General features: G+C 47.8%; 1 protein-coding gene across 1 annotated transcript in view; it reads left to right on the top strand.

The window, feature by feature from the left end:
• The window catches only part of EHD4 (EH domain containing 4), an 87,548-nt gene extending 65,840 nt beyond the window's left edge, over window positions 1–21,708 (top strand). Inside the window, exons 4-6 of the mRNA XM_025918954.2 lie at window positions 161–573; window positions 10,688–10,852; window positions 19,424–21,708. Of these exons, the coding sequence (XP_025774739.1) occupies window positions 161–573; window positions 10,688–10,852; window positions 19,424–19,960 (1,115 nt within the window). The 3' untranslated portion in view covers window positions 19,961–21,708. The remainder of the gene's footprint in view (window positions 1–160; window positions 574–10,687; window positions 10,853–19,423) is intronic.
• The last annotated feature ends 228 nt before the right edge of the window (window positions 21,709–21,936 follow it).

The following is a 21,936-nucleotide window of genomic DNA, read 5'->3' as shown; positions in this document are numbered from 1 at the left end:
TCATTTGAAGTGATTTTCAGTCCATGGAGCCTCCACTGCCTTCTTGGAAAGAAGTGCTCTGTCCTTGGCAGCTGCCAGAGAACCAGTGAGTCCCCAGCTCTGCTAGTAAATGCGTCTTCTGAGCAGTCGGCCACACTGACGTGCCCTTCTCTCCACCTAGGCTATGACTTCTGCCAGGTCCTACAGTGGTTTGCAGAGCGAGTCGACAGGATCATCCTGCTGTTCGATGCTCACAAACTGGACATCTCAGACGAGTTCTCGGAGGCCATCAAGGCCTTCCGCGGCCAAGATGACAAGATCCGCGTGGTACTGAACAAGGCCGACCAAGTGGACACGCAGCAGCTGATGCGCGTCTACGGGGCCCTCATGTGGTCCCTGGGCAAGGTCATCAACACACCCGAGGTCCTTCGAGTCTACATCGGCTCTTTCTGGGCACAGCCCCTACAGAACACTGATAACCGCCGGCTCTTCGAGGCCGAGGCCCAGGACCTCTTCAGAGACATCCAGAGCCTTCCGCAGAAGGCGGCTGTGCGCAAACTCAACGACCTCATCAAGCGAGCGAGGCTGGCCAAGGTGAGCCAAGGAGACACGGTGGGCAGCAGGGGATGCTTCCCATTCTCTCCTCTCTAAGGGAAGGTGGGGATGGGAGAGGTTCCATTCTAGGGGACCTCAGGAATGGAGCACAGAAGAGGTTAAGAAGGGAGCCTCAAGATCAGTACGTCTGTGTAGGTTCTGGCTCCTACTCTGTGGTCTTAGGCAAATGAGTCAACCTTTCCAAACCTGTTTTCTCATCTGTAAAATGGACCCAGTAAAAGCACATCATAGGGTGCTTGTGAGGATTCAGGGTGACCTGGCTTGCAGAGCACACAGGAGGGATCATGCACTTACCACCTGGAAGCTGCTATTTTCTTAGCCCAATGGGAATGTAGCCAGCTGAACCAGAGGGGTGGCATTGGTGGGACCAGTATGGTGCTGAGATGCCAGCATTAGTCACCCTGGGTCTAAGGCGCAGAACCCGATGTTACTGCCTGGAGCCAGGGAGGAAGCCAGATTCAGCCTGGCCCACGGAGTGTGCTGCTTTGGGGGTGGCACCCCATCCCCATTCTGGCTGGGAGCCTGTAAGCATGCCCGCCAGGCCTCTGGGCTCTTCTGCCTCGTAGCTGAACCTTTCAGCAGCCCCAGGGGTGGGTACACAACAGGGTAAGTGGTCATCTGGTAACCACCCTCGAGTACTGTCATTGATTCTGTCACGTCTCTGAAGAGAGAACAGCACATGACTCCTCTAAGAAAAAGTATGGAAAAAAAAGATGGTTCTTTAAAAGTTGTGTGCACATTTCATAAAATCATATTCCTTTGGGATGCCTCAGTGGCTCAGTTGGTTAAGTGTACGACTCTTAATCTCAGTTCATGTCTTGATCTCATGGCTGTGAGTTCTAGCCCCATGTTGGGGCTTTAAAAAAAAAATCCTGTTCCTCTACTGCTGGAAGTGCCCCCAGAGTTTGTCTAGTCTCAATGATCATCAGAAGCACTCTGGAGCTTTAAGCAATGTAAATTCCCAGGCCCTGCCCAGGAGCTTCTGATTCAAGTGTGTCTGTGCATGTCTGTGTGTGTATATGTGAGTGTGTGCATGTGCGTGTGCGTGTGCGTGTGCGTGTGCGTGTGTGTGTGTGTGTGTGTGTAAAGCTCCCCAGGTGATTCTGATAATCAGCCACATTTCGAAGCCAGAGGTCTATCCATTCCTGCAGTTTAGAAGGATGAGGTAGAATAAACGATTTCTCCAGAGTCACCTAATCCATGAGTAACAACACTAGAACCAAAAGACAGCCCTCCTGCTCTCAGCCTCGCCCTGTGCCTTTGTCGTGTCCGCTGAAACCAGTCCACAGGCCTGCCTCTCCAAATCCACTCATACTCTGGTCAGGGTACTTCCAGCTTACTTCCCCTTTGTCTTCTGGTGGCAAAGAAACCATGTCCCCTCCCTTATCCTCTTGCTGCACAGAGAGTGACTTCTGGTCTGGCCTTGGGGTCCAGCAGGCCAGCCTTCTAGAATCCACTGCCCCTTGCCTCATTCAGTCAGTATTGCTCAGCACCCCTGGGCTGGGACTGGGGAGCCTGGCTGGTAGAAGAGGAGGCCCCAAACCCCCCATTACAGAGTGGTGAGCTGTGTGCTGATTGAGGTGTGGACACCATGCTCTGAGGAGGGGGTTTGGCCTGGAAAGGCAAGAGGCCTTCGCTGAGGGTGACAGGCGGGCAGGCGATCGGCCTTCTAACGCCTCCTCATCATTGCCCAGCAGCCTCTATCTTCGTGCCAGGATGCTCACCCAGCAGCATCTCTCTATAGCCAAAGAGATGCCTCCCCGGTTGCTGCAGCTCCACATGTAGGACCTCCATCTGCTCTTTTTCTCTCTGCTTGCCATCACTCCCGGTGCATGCTCACACAGACTCCTGGATCACCCAGCTGATCCCCAGTCACCGTGTACCTGCGAGCCACCATTTTTTATCCTTTCTTCCAGGCTGCTTCCTTTCTGGAGCTCCAGCCACTTTGTTCCAGTTCTGCAAGGCAGTGGTGCTAACCAGTTTGTAAATCCACTTATTTGCAGCTTTGCTGGTTTCTCTTGTGTGCTAGTCCTGGGCCTAATGCTTAGTGGCAGGAAGTCTGTTTTTTCCCCATTTGGTAACCCCTTAGCATGTGATACTTCTCTTCTTCAGCTGATACGGCTGAACTTACCCTTCAGGATACACAATACCCAACATTATTTTATAACCAAAGCAGAGATATCATGTGATAGCTTTGGAGATTTGAAGATTTTTTTTTAACTATTTATAAATGCCCATGGACATTTGTATTTTACCAGTCACTGCTGAAGGCCTAGTGACTCAAGACGCAGCTGTATTCGGTCACATAAATAAATAAAGAGCAAAGAGCTCACTGGGCGTGCCAAGTGCCTTGGGACTTCTCTGCCCTCCTTGAGCATCAGGCCCTCTGAATGGATCAGCGTGGCCACAGAATGCTGCTCTGTACTGACACTGGGAATAATGAGAGCCTTGTGTAGATGCAGGGGGTGGGGGGCAGGGGCGGTCAACTTGCTGATCTTACTTCTAGGAAAAAAGCTTGTCTTTTTTTCTTCCTAAGAATAGTATCTGGCTTGTTCCTTTTCATAAAGGAAAATGTGTGAAGTATGGATGTTTCCAGGCTGAGCCTCTCAGTGCCAGTGTGCTGGGCGGTACCATCCTGCGAAGGGGGACAGGAAACAGTCTCAGGCAGATAAGAAGCAGAACTCAACACAGTGGCCTTAGCCACTAACCAACGTCATCTGCTTTACACCATCTGCGATTTTATGGCCATTTGTAAACTTGTTGCCTAAATGGACAAGGAGTCAGTCGCCTGAGTTTTTCTTTTCTCAGTGTTTGTATTTCAGGAAAACGCTCTTTGATTTTGGTATATTGATCTTTACTTCTCTTGATCCGGTTTTGTAAGCCAACCTTACTGAGGGTCTGCAGTATTCCAGAAGCTCTACAATTTGTATTGCATGTGTTATTTCATCTGATCCCTCCAATAACTGCACAAAGCTGGGCATTATCTTTGTTTCTCATGCAAGGGAACTGTAGCTCAGAAAGGTGAAGTAACTTGCCCAAGGCCTTACAGCCCATAAGTTGTAAAATATAAATTCAAGCCGTAGTTAGTTTGACTCCTTGGTCTGGAAACCATTTACCTGAAATGCAGAGTGTACAACATCTATAATTTCTCATCGTGTCCTTACTTTCTGCATTAGTCTGCCATTCTGTGTATTCTATAAAATTGTTTATCCACAGGAACCCTGCAAAGTTTAGAGGTTCATCAAGCTGACAATTTGAAAACATGCGAAGGATAAGTTTTCAGATGTCACCTAAGAGATGTCAGATCTGGGTTGGGGTGTGCCCTGTATCTATTTATAGAACACCTTAATTCAACAGAAGTCACATCCCATCCAGAAGTAAAGAAGTGTTATCACTAATGTCCTGCTGGGTTCCACAGTGATCAAACTCAAGGTGTCCTAAAAAGGACACTTTAATAATTGAAAAATGGCACTCTTACCAAAGATCTTTTGAAATGTAATGGTTTCCCTGCTTCTTCTTAATATATATATATTTTTTTCACAACTCTCTATTTTAAGGAATGAGAAAACCTTAGAGTGGGTTTTTTGGTTAACCTCAAAGATCACATCTTCATGATATCAATATGCATCCTTTTTTGAAGACTGTTTACAATCTAAAATGCTAATCAAAGCTCATTTCATGATTCTTTGGGCTATTTTGGGAAAGCCCAAAAAAGTATTTAAAAAATATAATTCAGTTTTATTCAGCTATAATTAAAATAGCCAAAGTAGGGAAATTAGACTCTTGCAAACAAATCCCAAATAATAATGCTTATGGAATAAACGAACAAAAATAAAAAGTGAGGACTCCACCCTTTATAAACATTGCCCAAGAGTAGGAAAAGTTCCCACCCCTTTACAGATCTTCACCCAACAACAAAAAAAAAAAACATTTAAGGAAGGAACAGCTAAAAGTGAGAAAGAAAAGGAGAGGTCAGTGATTTTCAGGGTTCACCCTAGCTCTGTGGCACTTAGTTTTGTCTTCAAAGCGTGTTCTCCAGTCACGTGTAAAACCCAGGGCCCAGCTTTCCAATCTGTCTACACTGCCAATTCCTTCTGTAGAGAAGTTAGATGTTTTGAAATTCGCCAAATGGACCCAGGCTAAGGTGTGAAAATCCTTCTACGGTGGCCGATGGCGACCCACTAATGCTTAGCCTACCAAGGGACTTTTAAAAATAGCTCCGTCAGCTGTGGGTATGTGTGTCAGTATTTGTGTCCATGTAGGGAAGCCTGTCTCTTTGAAGGCTGACCTCAAATGAGTGAGTGGGTGGGCCCCCTTGAGTCCCCTTTAAGCTGTTCAGAATCAGGTGCTATGGGTGCCAGCTTTGATTGCAACAGACTAACAAACCCCCTGCTCCATGGGAACCAAGAGCTGCCTTTTTCTGCCTCTTACAGTCTCACAGTCTTACTACCCCATGGGTCCACCTTTTGGGTCTCTACTGCATTAACTGATTTTTTCCTATATCCCCATAAACCCAATTTTAAAATACGCTGATCCCCTGATGTTAAATGCTCTATGCAAGTTTTAAGCTGGGCCTACAAAGATGCAGGTCTCCAACAGGTTGTGTTAGCTAACAGATGAGGTCACATAGTATGACCTACACATAGTGTGGAACCATGTTCTCCCAGCCTGAATCCTCCCCTCCAAACTGCTCCCCAAATTCCATGAGGATTTCCACTCCTACTGACCATAAGCACTGGAAGCTTCCAGCACTCGCTGCCTGGGGTTGCCCTCCACACCCAGGATGGATATATCCAATATCACTCTGAGTACATGCTTCTCCACCTTGGATATATATGAACACTTGTCACTGGACACAGTTAATGCAATTGTAGCAGAGTATATATGTGAACTAGATATAAATCCATGTATATTTAAAGGGAAGGACATCTCGGGGCACCTGCGTGGCTCATTCGGTTAAGCGTCTGACTTCAGCTCAGGTCATGATCTCGCGGTCTGTGAGTTCGAGCCCTGCTTGGAGCTCTGTATTGACAGCTCAGAGCCTGCTTCAGGTTCTGTGTCTCCCTCTCTCTCTCTGCTCCTCCCCCATTCATGCACTTTCTCGCTCTGTCCCTCAAAAATGAATAAATTTTTTAAAAAAATTTTTTTAAATAATAAAGGGAAGGACATCTCTTTTTGCTCGTTGAGTTATAGCCCATAAAGAAACTGACATTGTGATCCACTTGATCTATCCTCAGTCATCACCATTGGATGAAGTGGGGCTTTCCCAGTTTTATACATAAGAATGTTCAAAAGCCAACCAGGGTTCAATGTCACTGACTTGTGAATGAAGCTCTTGGGACCCAGATTCATCCTATTACTATTCAAATGCATAGAACTTATTAACTTTTCAGTAACTATTAATAACTCAGTAAGAGTTTATTCATTATTCAGTAAGAACTAAACAACCACAAGCCTTCTCTGCATTACGAACCCTCCAGCTGTTGGTCTTTGGCCATTAGGCAATAACAAGCAACATTTTTACTCCTCTTTCTGCTGTATCCAAATCCATGATCTCTTTAGATTCTCATACCAACAACCTGTGAGGTAGGAGTTAAAACTTCCAGTCTGTGCATGAGTAAGCTGAGGTGGAGGGCGAGAGTCACCTGGCATTGCTCAACAAGAGGCAGGGGTGGCAGGGCGTGAACCTGGCCTTCCAGCCCCAGGTCTCATCATGCCTCTCCTTCTCCTCTTTCTCTTCCCTCTTGTCTTTCCTGTCCCCCTTCTTCTCAGTTAGTTTTCTGTCATTATAAAGAGGAAAAGATCTCAGACTGTTTCCACCTCCTTCCCCAGGACCGTCGCCTGGTCTGGCCCTCAGTCCTGTGTTTGTGTGGAAAGACTTCTTTGACACAGAAGGGCAGGAATGAGCCTCCAGGCTGTCCCCTCTGTTTACCAAAAGTCTTCAGAAAATTACAAGGTGCCATCCTGCCAGAAGACTGCCGTCTTCACCCACATCCTATGTGGTGTTCATAGTGTTGTGTGCCATAATATATGCATTTGTGTGCGTGTGGGGAGGGAGACTAAATGCCCTTCCCATGGTGTCCCTGGGAGTTAGGGACAATCAGAAGCCAAAGTTTTTAGCTTAAGCCAAAACAAAAGCCTCAAGTCGCAGTTTCCCACACTGTTGTCCCATAGGACACAGTTCATTTTCAATTCCAGATTTCCAACACCTTTAGTAACATTTTTTAATTCATACCCACAGAAAGCAATTAAGTCTGTAAGGACAGGAATGAGACAGTTGAATGCCAGTGCCGGCTTTGCACCTCCTAACTGGCTCTGTGACCTTGAGTAAGTCATATGAATTTCCTGGAACCAGGAGTTCAGTTAGGTACAGGGGGTCCCTTCCAGATTTAATGTTCCATGACTCTAAGGATTATAATTTACCTTATGACTTGATAAGCTTCTTACAGGCAGGGCCCGTACAATAGTATCTGACCCTGTGTTATTGTCTTAGGATGTCCATGGAAGGGCAGGAGGGGTTGGCCATGCAGAGGCAGCACAACAGGAGACTCTCACAAAATATGCCAGTAGAACATTCTGGAAGTGGAGGTTGAGGCTGAGAGCAGACTGCAAGCATGAACAAGGTACCTGATGGTCCTGACTCAGTGCCAGACAAAGTGGAAGGAGGAAAGAATGGGGGCCTGGTGCAAGAACCGGCCAGTTCCTGTCAGGGCACCGGAGGCCTGGTGTCCAATGGCAGCCCATCATCCGGGAGCCTTGGTCATCAGCCAATGAACACCATGAGGGCTGAGGTGAGAGAGCAGGTGCCAGGCTGTGGGTGGAGAACTGTGGCAGGTGCACATCACCCAGAGTCAGGCCAAGTGAAGCAGTGTTAGAAACTGGTGCCAATCCTACTGGAGCTGGGGGCTGCGTGGGGAGTCAGCCTTCCCTGAGCAGAGGCCTGGCAACTCAAAAGGCTCACCTTAGGAGGTAGTGAGGGAAGCTTGGGGAGCCCTGCAGGGGTCTGGCACAGCCCCTGGGCTGGGATCTGGGGTGGGGTTCAGTAAAAAGCCCTGGTAGATAGTAGACTATGCCGCTTGGGACCTCCTGCTTCAGCTGGGGCTGGTTCCAGAGTGGGGCAGGCCTGCGCATGGAAGAGAGAGGTATCCATAGGCCCAGTCCAGAGGTTCCAGTAGGACCGAGGCCAAGGAAATGACACAAGGATGGCTGGTGAGCAGCTGGTTCTCCACTGGAGTGTGGCAGACCCTCCAAATCCTTCAATGTTAGCCACGGCCTTACCCCAACCCCACCAAACCGAGCCAGACATTCATTGTCCAAGGCAGGGAAATTACTAGTCTTACCACTTATTCATCATACCCTCAGGAATGCAGCTAAAGTCCAACACTCTAAATAAAGGATTCCCAAATTTGGGGTTTCTCTATCCCAAAGAATCATGTAAAAATTTTAAGCTGTTTTAATGTGAAAAAATAAGTAAATAAGTTTACTAGTAACAGAAAGGTTCAGACACATCTCTTCTCATCTGTACTTGTGATCAGTAGCCAGGCAGGACACTGTGTGTTTCTGTTAAATGACCTTTATATAGATGGGAAAGTTAGCATTGTCTGGTCTGAGCATGTCAGCGTTTACATTACATACTTATTTTAAGTAGCAGAATGTTTTTGGCTGTGCCCAGTGTGTGTCCATACACAGAGGCTCTCAGCTGAGCTAGAGGATGTCTCTGCTTATCCCCTTTATTCAATTTCCATTCTTCCACAAGATTACAGAAGTCTGTTTTCTTTAATAGGATTTTCCCTAGCTGCATAGTCATTTTCTTTTGGTAATCACTGTTCTGCTTTTCATCCGTTCCTATTTTTAGTTATTTTCTTGACTTCTAAATTACTCTGTAGAATTCTGATACACAAACAGAGGTTTTGTAATGAACATTTCTTCACGTCCTAAAGTTGGAAATCAGCAGAAGAGTGGAAATGTTCGGAGGACCTGGGTGGCTCAGTCGGTTAAGCACCCAACTTCCACTTGGGGCATGATCTCACAGTTCGTGAGTTCAAGACCCTCATTGGGCTCTGTGCTGACAGCTCAGAGCCTGGAGTCTGCTGCGGATTCTGTGTGCCCCTCCCCTGCTTGCACTCTCTCTCTCTCTCAAAATTAAATAAGCATCTAAAAAACTTTTTTTAAAAAGGGACACCGGGGGGCGCCTGGGTGGCGCAGTCGGTTAAGCGTCCGACTTCAGCCAGGTCACGATCTCGCGGTCCGTGAGTTCGAGCCCCGCGTCGGGCTCTGGGCTGATGGCTCAGAGCCTGGAGCCTGTTTCCGATTCTGTGTCTCCCTCTCTCTCTCTGCCCCTCCCCCGTTCATGCTCTGTCTCTCTCTGTCCCAAAAATAAATAAACGTTGAAAAAAAAAAAAAAATTAAAAAGGGACACCGGGGTGGCTCAGTCAGTTAAGCGTCTGACTCTTGATTTTGGCTCGGGTCATGATTCACGGTTTGTGAGTTGGAGCCCTGCATCGGGCTGTATGCTGATAGCACGAAGTCTGCTTGGGATTCCCTCTCTCCATCCCTCCCCCGCTCATGCAATCTCTCCTTCTCTCAAAATAAATAAATAAACTTTAAAAAAAAGAAAAAAAAATTTAAAAAGAGTGGAAATGTTCAGGAAGGGGGTGACACAGCCAAGCAGAGCCATCCAAGCTGGGTTCACCACCCCTCGGGTGCAGTCCTGGGCCTGCTAGTGCCAGGTGATCAGGGTTTATGGAGCCTCCGCCTCATTTCCCCAGGGGTTCCTCTCCTAGAGGAAGGTGGTCCTATGCAGCTAGTCCTGTGCAGAAAAGAGTTCAGTGCCATCTTTTTTTTTTTTTTTTTTAAGATTTTATTTTTAAGTATTCTCTATACCCAACATGGGACTCGAACTCACAACCCCAAGATCAAGAGTTGCATGCTCCTCCGGCTGAGCCAGCTAGGCTCCTTCAGTGCCACCTGTACAGATCCCGGAGTTCACACCCTCCATGGGGAGGTTACAGGAATTCTCTCATCTCACTGTCCACTGGATACAGATTTCCATGCAGATTAACTATTTACGTCAGATCAGACATTTACATCAGTCTTCAGTTTCGTTTCCTGGTGCTCCTGGGCACCAGCCCTGCTGAAACTTTCTTTTAGGTCTTGTGGTTAATCACCAGTCTTTCAGCCCAGGCGCCACCCACCCCGCTCACTCTCTGCACAGACGCAGACACGGAATAGCCCCTCAGGCACAACTGAACTGTGCCAGAGACCTTCCCCAAGCCTGTCGCCCCATCCTATCCCCAGGCAAGCACCACCAGCCCACTTAGGAAGCAGGGCACTCATGGCATTATTCTGGCCTCTCTGGTCTCCCAGAAACGTCATCAGCCCAACAGCACCACGTTAGGTTAGCCAGTGCTCATTCTAATCCTACACAGCTCCTGGCATGCGCAGTGGTCTACTTCCCCGCCTCTGAGATGTGTAGCAGCCATATACACGGCACTGCCCCAAATACGGCCCCTATTGTGTTACTGCCACACTGCCATCCATGCTCTCCCTCTCCTGGATAGCCACAGCCCTCCTACCTGTCTTCAGGACCCAATTTAGGTGTCATCTCTTCCTGACTCTCCCCTCCCACAGCCCTTATCTGTCACATTCCACTTCCTGAGGTCTTTTTCTGGCTCCTCCCTATCCCGGTCCTTCTGGGGCGGCGGGGGGGGGGGGGGGGTTCTTGGCTCACTTTCCCTCAGTGGTCACAACCATTCCTGTGGCTCTGGTCACCACCTCTGCTCCAGCTCTCAAATCCAGCACCCAGACCAGCTCTATCTGGAGCTTGGGGCCCTCTTTCCAGGCACTCTTAGACAGCACCATCTGGGGGTCCCTCATGTACCTCACATTCTACATGCCCAAAAACAGACTTGTAATGTGTCCTTTGTGTCTCACCACATCCACCACCCCCACCCCCCGCACCCAGATCCTTACCCTCCTGTCCTGAGGGCTGTGGCCCTGAATATGGGAGCCTGTTATGTATTATGATGCCATCTTGTTTGTCTTTCTGGTACAGTTCTAAGTAACACATCCTTACTGACATATACCCCTTCAGGTACATGCCTACATCATCAGCCACCTGAAGAAGGAAATGCCAAGTGTATTCGGAAAGGAAAACAAGAAGAGAGAGCTTATCAGCAGATTGCCAGAAATCTACCTTCAGCTGCAGCGAGAATACCAGATTTCTGCCGGGGACTTCCCAGAGGTCAAGGCAATGCAGGTACTGGGAGCCTATTGCAACATCAATGTGACCTTGTCTGGCTGGTTGCTGGGTCCACATTAGGGTTTCCTGGTTTAGGATAGAGAACGCCATGAATGCATCTTCCTAATGGTGATCCATGAGAACAGGCTTCTGAGAGTAAAGCAGAGATTGCCTGGCCCCCAAAAGTAACCAAAAAGGGACACATTTCAAGAAGTAAATTTAGGTCACATGAAAAAATCAGATGAGCATCCCTCTCAGGCCATGTGTTGGCATTAAGTGACACCTGTTTTGGGGAATCCCAGAACCTTAAGGTAACGAGAGCTGCCATTAACCTCAGAGGTCACCCCGGGCAGCCTCCTCAAGCCTGCGCTGTGAGGCACTGTGGTAATTAATACATGCTCAGGCAACAGTGCTTCTGCAGGCTCAGAGCCCTAATCAGAGTTCCGAGGGCTCCTGGGGCATGGCTGGCCTTCCCTGGGCACAGCAAGTTGTGCTCACTAAAGATTGTGCTTACGAGTCAGCGTTGGGCAACTTTGGGCCTGATTTTAGGGTCTCCCTGAGTTGTGCCTGGGCAGCCCCAGATGAGCCTGAATGGGTGCTGCATTCAGCCTGGCCTGACCAGGGCGCCCTGCCGTGGTATTAGATATACACATCGATGCTGACCATATCTTCCCAAGTGAGGCCACCCACCTGGCTCCTCACAGAGCCAGACTGACCAGCTTTTTTCCACTGCAAGGACCTGTCTGCACTAGAGACCACAGTCCTCTCTGGAAAGCAGACCAGGGAAAGAAAACCCACGTTGCCCTCTTTGACCCTCTCATTTTCCCACATTTGATGGAGATGTGGATTCTGAGAAATATGACTCTCGCAGGAGGAAGACGAGTCTGCAAGTACAATGAGAACTTATGGGAACCCACCACGGGGGCCGGTTGGGATGTCTGTGCCCTGCTTCAGTGGGTGGAGAAGGCCTGACCTGCCCCGATGGCCACTGCCTTGTGGGAACATAGGCCTGGATGGTTCACGAGAAGTTGCAGATCTAGATTTGTGCGTAAAGTCCCCTGGTTTTCAAATTTTAGCTCAAACTTTCAAAAAGTACTCCATAGGCCAAACAGAGCATCCCTGCAATGCTGGCTATACCCTGGAGATCTCTAGTTCTCATCTTTTGCCTTGAGCCACAGAGGAAGACGGGGCTGAGAGAAGAGTCGTTGGAGATATACAGCTGGAAGGTGGGCCTGTGAGCTGCCTGGCTGCCTCAGGAGGGCGTAAGAGAAGGAGAGATCACGGAGTGGAGGCAAAGATCAACAGGCATCAGGAGGGGAAGCTTTGACCTTGAGGAGTTTTTTAATGTAAACTTTCTGTAAAGGACACGTTAACATAGGAGTGGGTCATCCTTTTGTGATGGCAGGGTTCAGGGTGCTAAGTGCATGTGGAATATATGCTCTCGTCAGATATGACTTAGCTTGCTTCAGAATAAATCCAGAATATCTTTTTGTCTTCCTGAAATGAAATAGGTATCCCTGTACTCAGAGGAAGAATTGGGTTTTTTTTTTTCCAATCACAAGATGGCTGGGCTCCTGGGGCCTCTGGAGCAGTCTTCCCGAGCAGGTTCACCTTCACACCCTTGGGTTATGCCCTACACCACATGACCAAACTGAGGGGACATGTTTCCTTGCATCCTTAAGATATTTTTTTTTTAATTTTTTAATGTTTATTCATTTTTGAGAGAGAGAGAGAGCATGAGCAGGTGAGGGACAGAGAGACAGACACACACAGAATCCGAAGCAGGCTCCAGGTTCTGAGCTGTCAGCACAGAGCCTGATACAGGGCTCAAACTCATGAGCCGTGTGATTATGACCTGAGCCGAAGTTGGACACTTAACCAACTAAGCCCCACATCCTTCAGATATGTTTAAAGGAAATTGGTTCCTTGACTGAAATGAAAGCTATGAATAAATACATCATGTGTACTCTGGCCTAATGGGGCTTCTGTGGCTCACTAGCCTGCCACCCACAGGAACATGTTGCTCCAAAGACCTGAGGCACCACTGAGCCCAGCAGGAAGGCACCGTAAGCCTCCTTTCAGGACCTGCAACCTGTCCCCAGAGGAACTCCTATAAAGCAGGTAGCAAACTGCTACGAGAGCTTCTCATGACCATGTTAGCCTGGGCCTGGCCATGTCAGAGGAAGCCCAGGCCTCTCAGCTGGAGCAGAAGGGCAGTCCCTGAGGAAGAAAACAAGGAAGCCATGTGCCCCTCTTCTAGCATCTCAGGAGAGACCTTAGCCCCTTCATTAGACACCTGAGTGCCTTAGGACTTGATGCAAGGAGTGCCACCTGACAGGTATCCTCATTCACCTGTGTTCATTCACTCAGTCACCAAGAAATATTAAGTCTACCATGGCCAGGCACTGTTCTAGGTCCCTGGAATAAATCAGTGAACAAATAACAAAAATCCCTGCCCTGGATTACAGTATTTGCCACTATGACTGTGGCTGGCAATGGAGTTTTGGCAGCAAAGCCTCCTGTTAGGACATGTGCTCTTTGTTACGACACTAACACTGTTGCGCTTCCAAGCAGTTGATTTATTTATACAGTGGCCGTCTCCCTCATAAGGCTGTAGCTCCATGAGGCATTCAATGATCCATGTCTCGTTCACTGCCATACCCCCAGCACCTGGGATGTAGCAGGTGCCCAACGAACAGGTGTTAGATGAGCTCACTGAGAAGTTAGTGTGTGTTTATATCATAGCAGGCAGTAGGGTAGTGAATTTCTCAGACCCTGACCTAACCCAGAAAGCCACAGGGCCTATGAATAGACCAGCAGTTTTCAGAGCAAGCCCCTGGAATCTGGAAGGGATTCCTTCATGGGAGAGTGGCCAGGCCCTGGTCACACCACCCCAGTCCCTTCAGGGACTCCCCAAGGAACAAGGCAGGCCTGGAGCCCATAGGGCATGCTTACCATCGCCTGATACTTCCAGCTAGTTTGCTGTCACCCAGGAAGCTTTGGGGGCTTGATGGTGTGGGTCAGGGCCTCTGTCATCTCTGAGTCTGTTGAGCATCTGACATCCCCTTCAACACAGGTGTTTAAGCTCACATCGACTACATCTGGGACAACACTGGGGACCTAAGTGTGGAGATCACTTTTTGATGATCTTTCCACATCTCAGGGTCACTCAGAGAGCTCGCCGATGCCAGCTTTAAGTCTCTCTTCTCCCTGTGCTCTCACAGACCAGGCTGGCTGGGGTGACTCTTAGCTGTAGCGATAAACTTGAGTGTATCATGAAGGCTTTTGCCCAGTGCTGGGAGAGGCCCACGACCTGCTGGTGAAGCAGCCTGTGTCTGCCCTGCATCCTTTTGCGAGGGAATGTGATTTACCACACTGATAGGTCCAGACTGGAGAATGCTAGCAAAGCCACTTTTATTGCAGACTCACTTGTCCTCGGAGAATTTGGCCCCCTCAGCTGATGAGGTGGCAGCGTTTCAACAGCAGAGGGCAGCAGAGCCGTCCCCCACCTGCTCAGCCCACCTGTAAATTGGAGAACTGCTTCTAGTGAATTCTGGGAGGAAGTGGGCAAGAGATAGCCCAGCGACAACTGGGCTGGGAACTGACCTTTGTAGCTTGGGAGGGAGAAGTTCCAGGATCCAGGGCTCAGTGGCTTTGATGGATACAACTGTTGAAAGGTAAATCTTTAAATTCCCCAGTGTGTATTCATCCCAATAAAAAGATTTCTGTTTTGGAGAGAACTTGGTGGAGGGGCAGAGATGGCAGTGGTTTAACTTGTACCCCACACTCCCTGGTCAGGCCTTGGGGGTGAGGGGTACCCCAGGGATGAGAGTTTAGGGTTGATTTCCTATGTGCCCTCCGGGCAAGGGTGGCTGCTTGCTGTTACTTCCTGTCCACCCCTGCAAACATGTGGCCGTTTCTTCTTGCCAGCTTTCCAGAGGTTTATAGTCTGGATCCGCGAACCCTGCAGGCGGGTGGAAAGTTCAGGCAGACACCGCCCTCATTCGTCTGCTTGGCCAGACACAGGAGCTTTGTGTGCGCTCAGAGCTCAGGCTCATTCATGAGGAAATAGGGTAGGTGTCCGTGCACCCAGGGGAATCCAGACTTGTTTACCCCAGCAGCACTCAGATTTTTGTGTAGGCTGCCTGCTCTCTCCTCCTGGGCTTTCTCTTCCCAGTTCCCCCAGCTGACTGAGATACTGGCCATAAGAGCCCAAAGTGTTGGTAACATTGTTTAGAGCTGGTTTTGGAGTGAATTGCAGGTGACCACGGTCTGTCAGTGAGAATAGCGACACACAAATCAGAATGTGTCTAGAAACCAAGCCCACACCGCACTGAGACCTGACGGCCCCAGAGTTTGTTGAGAAGAGTGTTGGAGGCACCTCTCTAGAGGTCTGTCAAGCCGTTTGGCTTTCAGCTCTGTCCCTCCATGTGAAGCTCAAGGCTCTGCTTCTAAACAACAGCACAGGATGTCTGCCCTGCTGGTATACTCTAGAGACCACAATTTTGACTCTCCATTGGAAACAACCTAAATGTCCAACCACATGGGACAGGGTAAAGGCAAAATGGCCCAGCTGTACAGTTCAATGTTAGATAGCTATTAAGATGAAGAATAAGATTGTATAAAAGTTATTATCACAGAAAGATGAGATACATTTTTTCTTAAAAATCCAAGTTGTCGAGCAGTGTGGTCTTTGTTCAGTTAAAGTGTGTGTGTGTGTGTGTGTGTGTGTTTATGTGCATGTGTATATTTATAAAAATGGCTAGAAATGTGTGCTCAAAAAACATTAGCAGAAGTTATTGCTGGGGACCATCTGGGTAGCTCAGTCAATTAAGCATCCAACTTTGGCTCAGGTTATGATCTCGCGGTTCGTTGGTTCGAGCCCTGCATCAGCCTCTGTGCTGACATCTCAGGGCCTGAAGCCTGCTTCACATTCTGTGTCCCCCTCTCTTTCTGCCCCTCTCCCGCTCGCTCTCTGTCTCTATCTCTGTCTCAAAAAATAAACATTAAAAAAAAATTTTTTAAGAAGTTATTGCTGGGTGATAGAGTTATAAGTGATTTACATTTTTGGTCTATCAGTTTTTCCCCAAATTTTTACAACAAAAAAGTGTGATATTTATGATTGCACAAAGTTTTGCTTTTTTTCCCCCTCCCTGCCTATCACATTACTTCTCCCCAGAATAGTCAGGTCTGAGGGGTATATGAAACCCCTTTTACTCAAGAGTCTCCCTGCCTCATCTCCAGAAAATTGTACACCTGGATGGCCCCTTGCTGGCCTTCTAGAATTTTCCTAACAGAAATACTTTACATAAAGTCCATATAAAAACTTGCATATCTGGAATTTTCTGCATTTATTTGGCAAAACTGCTGTTGAAGACATTTTTCAAAGATCATAAAAAGCCACAGGTAACTTTCACAATTCAGACAAAGTTTGTTTTCTTGCAACAAACAGGTGGTTTGTTCCCTCAGACAATGAGGGAGTGTGCCCCCCAGCAACCTGGCAGCTGAGGAGAATAACTTTTCTCACCTTAGATGTCTGATGTAATGGTCCCTTTCCTCTCTGTCTTAATTACTTAGCTTTTCCATTTCTTTTTTTTTTTTTTTTGAGATTATTTATTTTAAAAGAGAAAGCACATAAGCTGGGAAAGGGCAGAGAGAGAGAAGGGGAGAGAGAAAATCCCAGGTAGGCTCTTTGTTGTCAGCACAGAGCCTGACACAGAACTCAAGAACCAAGAACAAGCATCCAGTGCTTCACCAACTGAGCCACCCAGGTGTCCCTTAGCTTTTCCATTTCTAACGACTTTCTTCTATTTCATGTTACCATATTTTCACTGTAAGCTAAGCCAAGTCCTTCTTGAAAGAAGGATCTAAAAAAAACTAAAAAACTAGAACGTTCTCCCTCTTTTATAGCATAAGCTCCCTGAGGGCAGAGATTATGGCTCTTCATGGTTATATTATCCCCAGGCTCCAAAACAGGGCCTGGCAATAACAAATGCCCAGTAAATGTTGGATGGGTCAATGGAGAAAGGATGGATGGATGGGTGGATGGATGGATGGATGGATGGATGGATGGATGGATGGGTGGGTAACCAAGGAGAACCAGAGTAGGAGGGACTATTTGTACAGAGCTATCCACAGGGCTTGTGTGGCATCTACAGTCAGCTCTCCTCCAAATCAGGCAGTTGTTGTCCTAGGACCCTCCCCAGTGCACATGTTTCTGCACATCTGTCTGCTGATGGGCCTGTTCTCCTGGGTTGTGGAGCCTGGACCTGCCCTGAGCTGGCTGGTGATACTCAGCTCTATTGGCTGGATTTCCATTTGCCCTCCCCATCTCTACTCTTCTCCTACTTAGCAGTTTCAACTTTTACTTATTTGTACCTTAAACTACATTTTTTTAACTGATCCAAAAACAAAATCCTTAAGTAATTGTTTTACCTAAATCAGTCCCTCTGACAAGCTCTATGTTACAGTACAAAGAGCATTAGTCAAGAGGCAGGAGCCATAGGGTCTAGTCCACCCTGTGTGCTGTCCGTAAAACAGAGTTATTCAAAGTTGCCTTTCCTTACTCCCAGCATTGTTGTAAAGATCAACAGAAGTGTATCATAAGATCACCTTAAAAGATAAAATGCTAAATCTCTAGAGCACTTAAAAAAAAAAAAAAAAAAAGGCAAGGTGCCCCTGCGGGGCTCAGTCAGTTTGGAATCTGCCTTCCACTCAGGTCATGATCTCACGATTCATGGGTTCAAGCCCCACATTGGGCTCTATGCTGTCCTCTCAGAGCCTGCTTCAGATCCTCTCTCTTGCCCCCCTCTCTCTGTCTCTCTCTCTCTCTCTCAAAAGTAAATAAATAAAAACTTAAAAAAAAAAAAAAAGGAGGGGTGCCTGAGTGGCTCAGTCAGTTAAGCATCCAACTCTTCGTTTTGGCTCAGGTCACGATCTCACAGTTCATGGCTTCAAGCCCCATGTTGGGCTCCGTGCTGACAGTTCAGAGCCTGGAGCCTGCTTTGGATTCTGTGTCTCCCTTTCTCTGTCTGCCACTCTTGGGCTCATACTCTGTCTCTCCCTCAAAAATAAGTAAACATTAAAAAAAATTTTTTTAATTAAAAAAAAGGCAAGGTTGAAGGAAGTTTACCTAAAAGCCCTAGGATTATCACTTGTGTGGCCACTAGCCAAAGATTAGCTACTATTAAAAAAAAAAAAAAAAAAGTTGCATTCCATGCATCTTGTTTCTTATTCTGAAAACCACTCCTATATCTGGTGAATTCAGATGTGGGGTCCCCACCAAAGAGAAAGCTCTGGAACAGCCCAGGAATGGGATGTCTACTTAGAGGAGAATTCTGACTCCCGCTATCCCACTCCCTATCTGCTTCCTTTTTTTTTTTTAAGTTTCAAGTTTTTATTTAAATTCTAGTTAACGTATAATGTAATATAGGTTTCAGGAGTAGAATTTAGTGATTCATCACTTACATAGAACACCCAGTGCTCATCACCAGAGCCCTCCTTAATCCCCATTATCCATCTAGCCCATCCCCAACCCACCTCCCTCCATCAGCTCTCAGTTTGTTCTCTACTGTTAAAGTCTGTTTTATGGTTTGCCTCTCTCCCTCTCTTTCCCCCTCCCCCTGCCATGTTCAACCTCAACCCAATCTCAGACACCTCCATTTACTAAAAAAGACTAAAAACAGTCCTCTCTGGAAAAAGCCTTGCCAACCTTTATGTGGGTAGAAGACACCCCTCTGTCTCCAATGCTCTGACTTACGGGAGAACAGATGGAGTTAAAGGAGAAGGAAAGTCTACTGGCCAATACTCTGAAAGTGACTGGTTGGGTACCAGTAACCCAGAGGATACCAAAAGAGACTGATATGATTCATTACCATCGGAAATGAAAGTGATTACGACAGCCCTTATGTACACACAGTGTCTCCTTTCAAGTTTATGATTCCCCCACAAGACCTCAATTCTCATGCCCCCTCCCATCAAGGCAGAAAATCAGGGCAACAAGGAGGTGATAGTGATAAGTCCTTGCTGTGAGAGCTGTTTGTCAGAGACCTCTCTCAGTCAGTCAGTCCCTGGAAGGCGGGTTCAGTGCTTGGAGGCAGGGCCACTGGCTGGCCAATATGCTGATTTTAGCATCATGCTTCTCAATATCCTCATACGGAGTCCAGGACAAGTCATGCTGTAGCTTGCAGGTGCCAAGGAGGTCATATGGACAACTTGTCTCCTTTGGAGAAATAATAGAAAAATACTGCTGACCACTCTCCCGTTTATAAAGGTAATAAATGTTGCCAGGTTTTTTTACTATATTACAAGCTACATGGTGCAAGTCAGCATCTCTGCGAGCATCTTCCAGTACCTTCCTGGCTTGTTCTTATAAATGTTGGATTTGCTCAGCTACGACTGTTATTTTGTTGGTGGCATTTGCTCGGATGACTGCGTCAGCCTCCTCGACCCGTAGCTGGCTGAACTCTTTGGTCTGCGGGGACTCCCCCCGACTGCCCCGGCGTTTTGGCGTCCCCCATGACAACAGCCGACCCTATCTGCTTCCTGAAGAAAGGGCATGTGACCAAGTTGTGGTTTTTCCTTTTGCAGGAACAGCTCGAGAACTACGACTTCACCAAATTCCACTCGCTGAAGCCCAAGCTGATCGAGGCAGTGGACAACATGTTGAGCAGCAAGATCTCGTCCCTGATGCACCTCATCAGCCAGGAGGAGATGAGCATGCCCACGCAGCTCGTGCAGGGCGGCGCCTTCGATGGCACCACTGAGGGCCCCTTCAACCAGGGCTACGGGGAGGGTGCCAAGGAGGGCGCCGATGAAGAGGAATGGGTGGTGGCCAAAGACAAGCCCGTCTACGACGAGCTCTTCTATACCCTTTCGCCTGTCAATGGCAAGATATCGGGCGTCAACGCCAAGAAGGAGATGGTGACATCCAAGCTGCCCAACAGCGTCCTAGGCAAGATCTGGAAGCTGGCGGACTGTGACTGTGACGGCATGCTGGACGAGGAGGAGTTCGCACTGGCCAAGCACCTCATCAAGATCAAGCTCGACGGCTACGAGCTGCCCAACAGCCTGCCCCCCCACCTTGTGCCCCCCTCCCACAGGAAGTCCCTGCCGAAGGCCGACTGAGGGGTGGGCCGCTCACAGGGCAGGCAGCGGGGGGGTAGGCATCAGGGACCTGTGCCTGAGGCCCGTGCCACTGCTGACTCACTGACCCTAGCCAAGGCACTGCCCTCTCTGTGCCTCAGTTTCCCCACCTATGGAATGAGGAGGGCACACACTGGACACTAGATGAGGTTCTTTCACCTTTAAAATTCCCCGAGTTTCTATTAAAATATTGGGAGGAGGGTGTGGATAAGGAGATTGAAGGGTTAAGAAAAAAGAGAAATTGACCAAAGAGTACTCTGAGGCCTGGAGAGACCTAGACGTGGAAGCGGGCTGTGCACAGCCAGACAGCCACAGGGAGTGAGCCGGGGGCTTTTCTGGAGCAGGGGGAGCCTTCTGCACTGGACCACATCATTGTGCACCTGCCATGGCCCCTGTCTGTCCCTTAGAGGGCACCCAGAAGGAGCAAAGTTGATCTTAATTTATTTCATTTCCTGTTGTATTGAGAGTGGAAAACAGCAGAGCACAGAGCGTTTCTGCTCTCTCCAGACCGCCTACCAAAGAGAAGACTGCTTCCCCTGGGTGTGAAAGGAGAGTCCCCTTTGCCTGTGTGCACCCCCGTCCCTCCTGCAGGCTCTAGCAGCACAGGCAACCAGGCCCCCAGAGAGCATTTGTGACACCCGACACCCCCCTGACTAGCCCACCCAGAGCTCCCCCAACCTGGGCCCTTCCCAGCAAAATTGCATTTGGTTAGGAATTTGGAAATCAGAACCTTTATTAGCCCTTGGCAAGATTTCTAGTATTCAAATCATGCTGGAGTCTGAAGGTTGGTTTTTCTTACTGGTCTGTCCAGTAATTTGTAGCAAAGTCTATTTATCATATTCAAACTATAGTAAAGAAATGAGGTGGTTCTCTGTAGTCATCAGTGTGGTGACAGGTCCCCAAGGCCCCTTGGACGATGGCAGGATTTAAATTCAGCAAAACCATGTCTTGGTGCCTGCAGCGTGCTCGGTCTGGGGACACAAGGGAACGAGAGGTGAGCTTGCCCCAGGGTGTCAGGTAGAAAAGGTCATTCTCTAGCTTTAGACGCTATTTTTATAAAAAGAAAGAAAGAAGAAAGAAAGAAAGAAAGAAAGAAAGAAAGAAAGAAAGAAAGAAAGAAAGAAAGAAAGAAAGAAAGAAAAGAAATAGGCATCTTTATTATGTCCAGTTTTTCTTTCTTACAGGAAAAGCCTTTATACAAATAGGATGGCATCTTTCATATGAAACCTTTTTCTTTAAAAGGCTGTGAGGTTCAAACCATGCATGCCCCTCACAAGGCAGGATTGGGGCACATCCCGCACGTGGGTTCCTGAGTGTTCTGTCTGAGTCCTGGTATAAACCTCTCTGGTCCACACACTCCACTGCCTGTCAGATGGAAGTGGTTAATGCTCACTACCACCTTCCCTCCTTCGTGGGCTGCAGTTTGGGTATTCATTTCATCATTATTTACGCAATTAAAAAAAGAGAGGCGCAAAATGGTGATGGCTGCACGGCATGGGGCCCCACCAGCACCGAAGTGAAATGAAGTCAGAACAGTCCCGCCTGAGCCTTCCAAAAACCACATTTTTTTTTTCCTGATGTTACCGGTGATATCAGGGTCAGAAGTACAGAATTAAGAGTCAGTTTTTTTTTTTTATTTTGGGGAAGTATTTATCCAGATGCCAGCCCTCGCACTCCCTAGTTCACTTTTTAAATAATGTCATTTTAAGAGAAATAAATTCATAATATGATTTTTAGTCTTAATGAGCACTTTTAAACTCATTAGAAACCTATAGAGGTTTATAATGTCACTACTCTCATTTTAGCAGATGGGTTGGTGAACGCGTGAGGACTGCCCCTGGGTGTACCCACAAGGGAGCCCACCAAAGGGCAAAACAGAAAAGAGAGAATTCATCGGTCCGAAGGTTTAGAGGTGCCAAGGTTAGCTGATTTTCCACTCAGAACTATCCTGCTCCTTT

This window comes from Puma concolor, chromosome B3 (assembly GCF_028749965.1).
Source record: "Puma concolor isolate L17-30 chromosome B3, mPumCon1.1.hap2, whole genome shotgun sequence".
NCBI lineage: Eukaryota > Metazoa > Chordata > Mammalia > Carnivora > Felidae > Puma > Puma concolor.
Note: the sequence above shows the minus strand (reverse complement) of the source record. Positions and strands in the feature narration are given on the sequence as shown.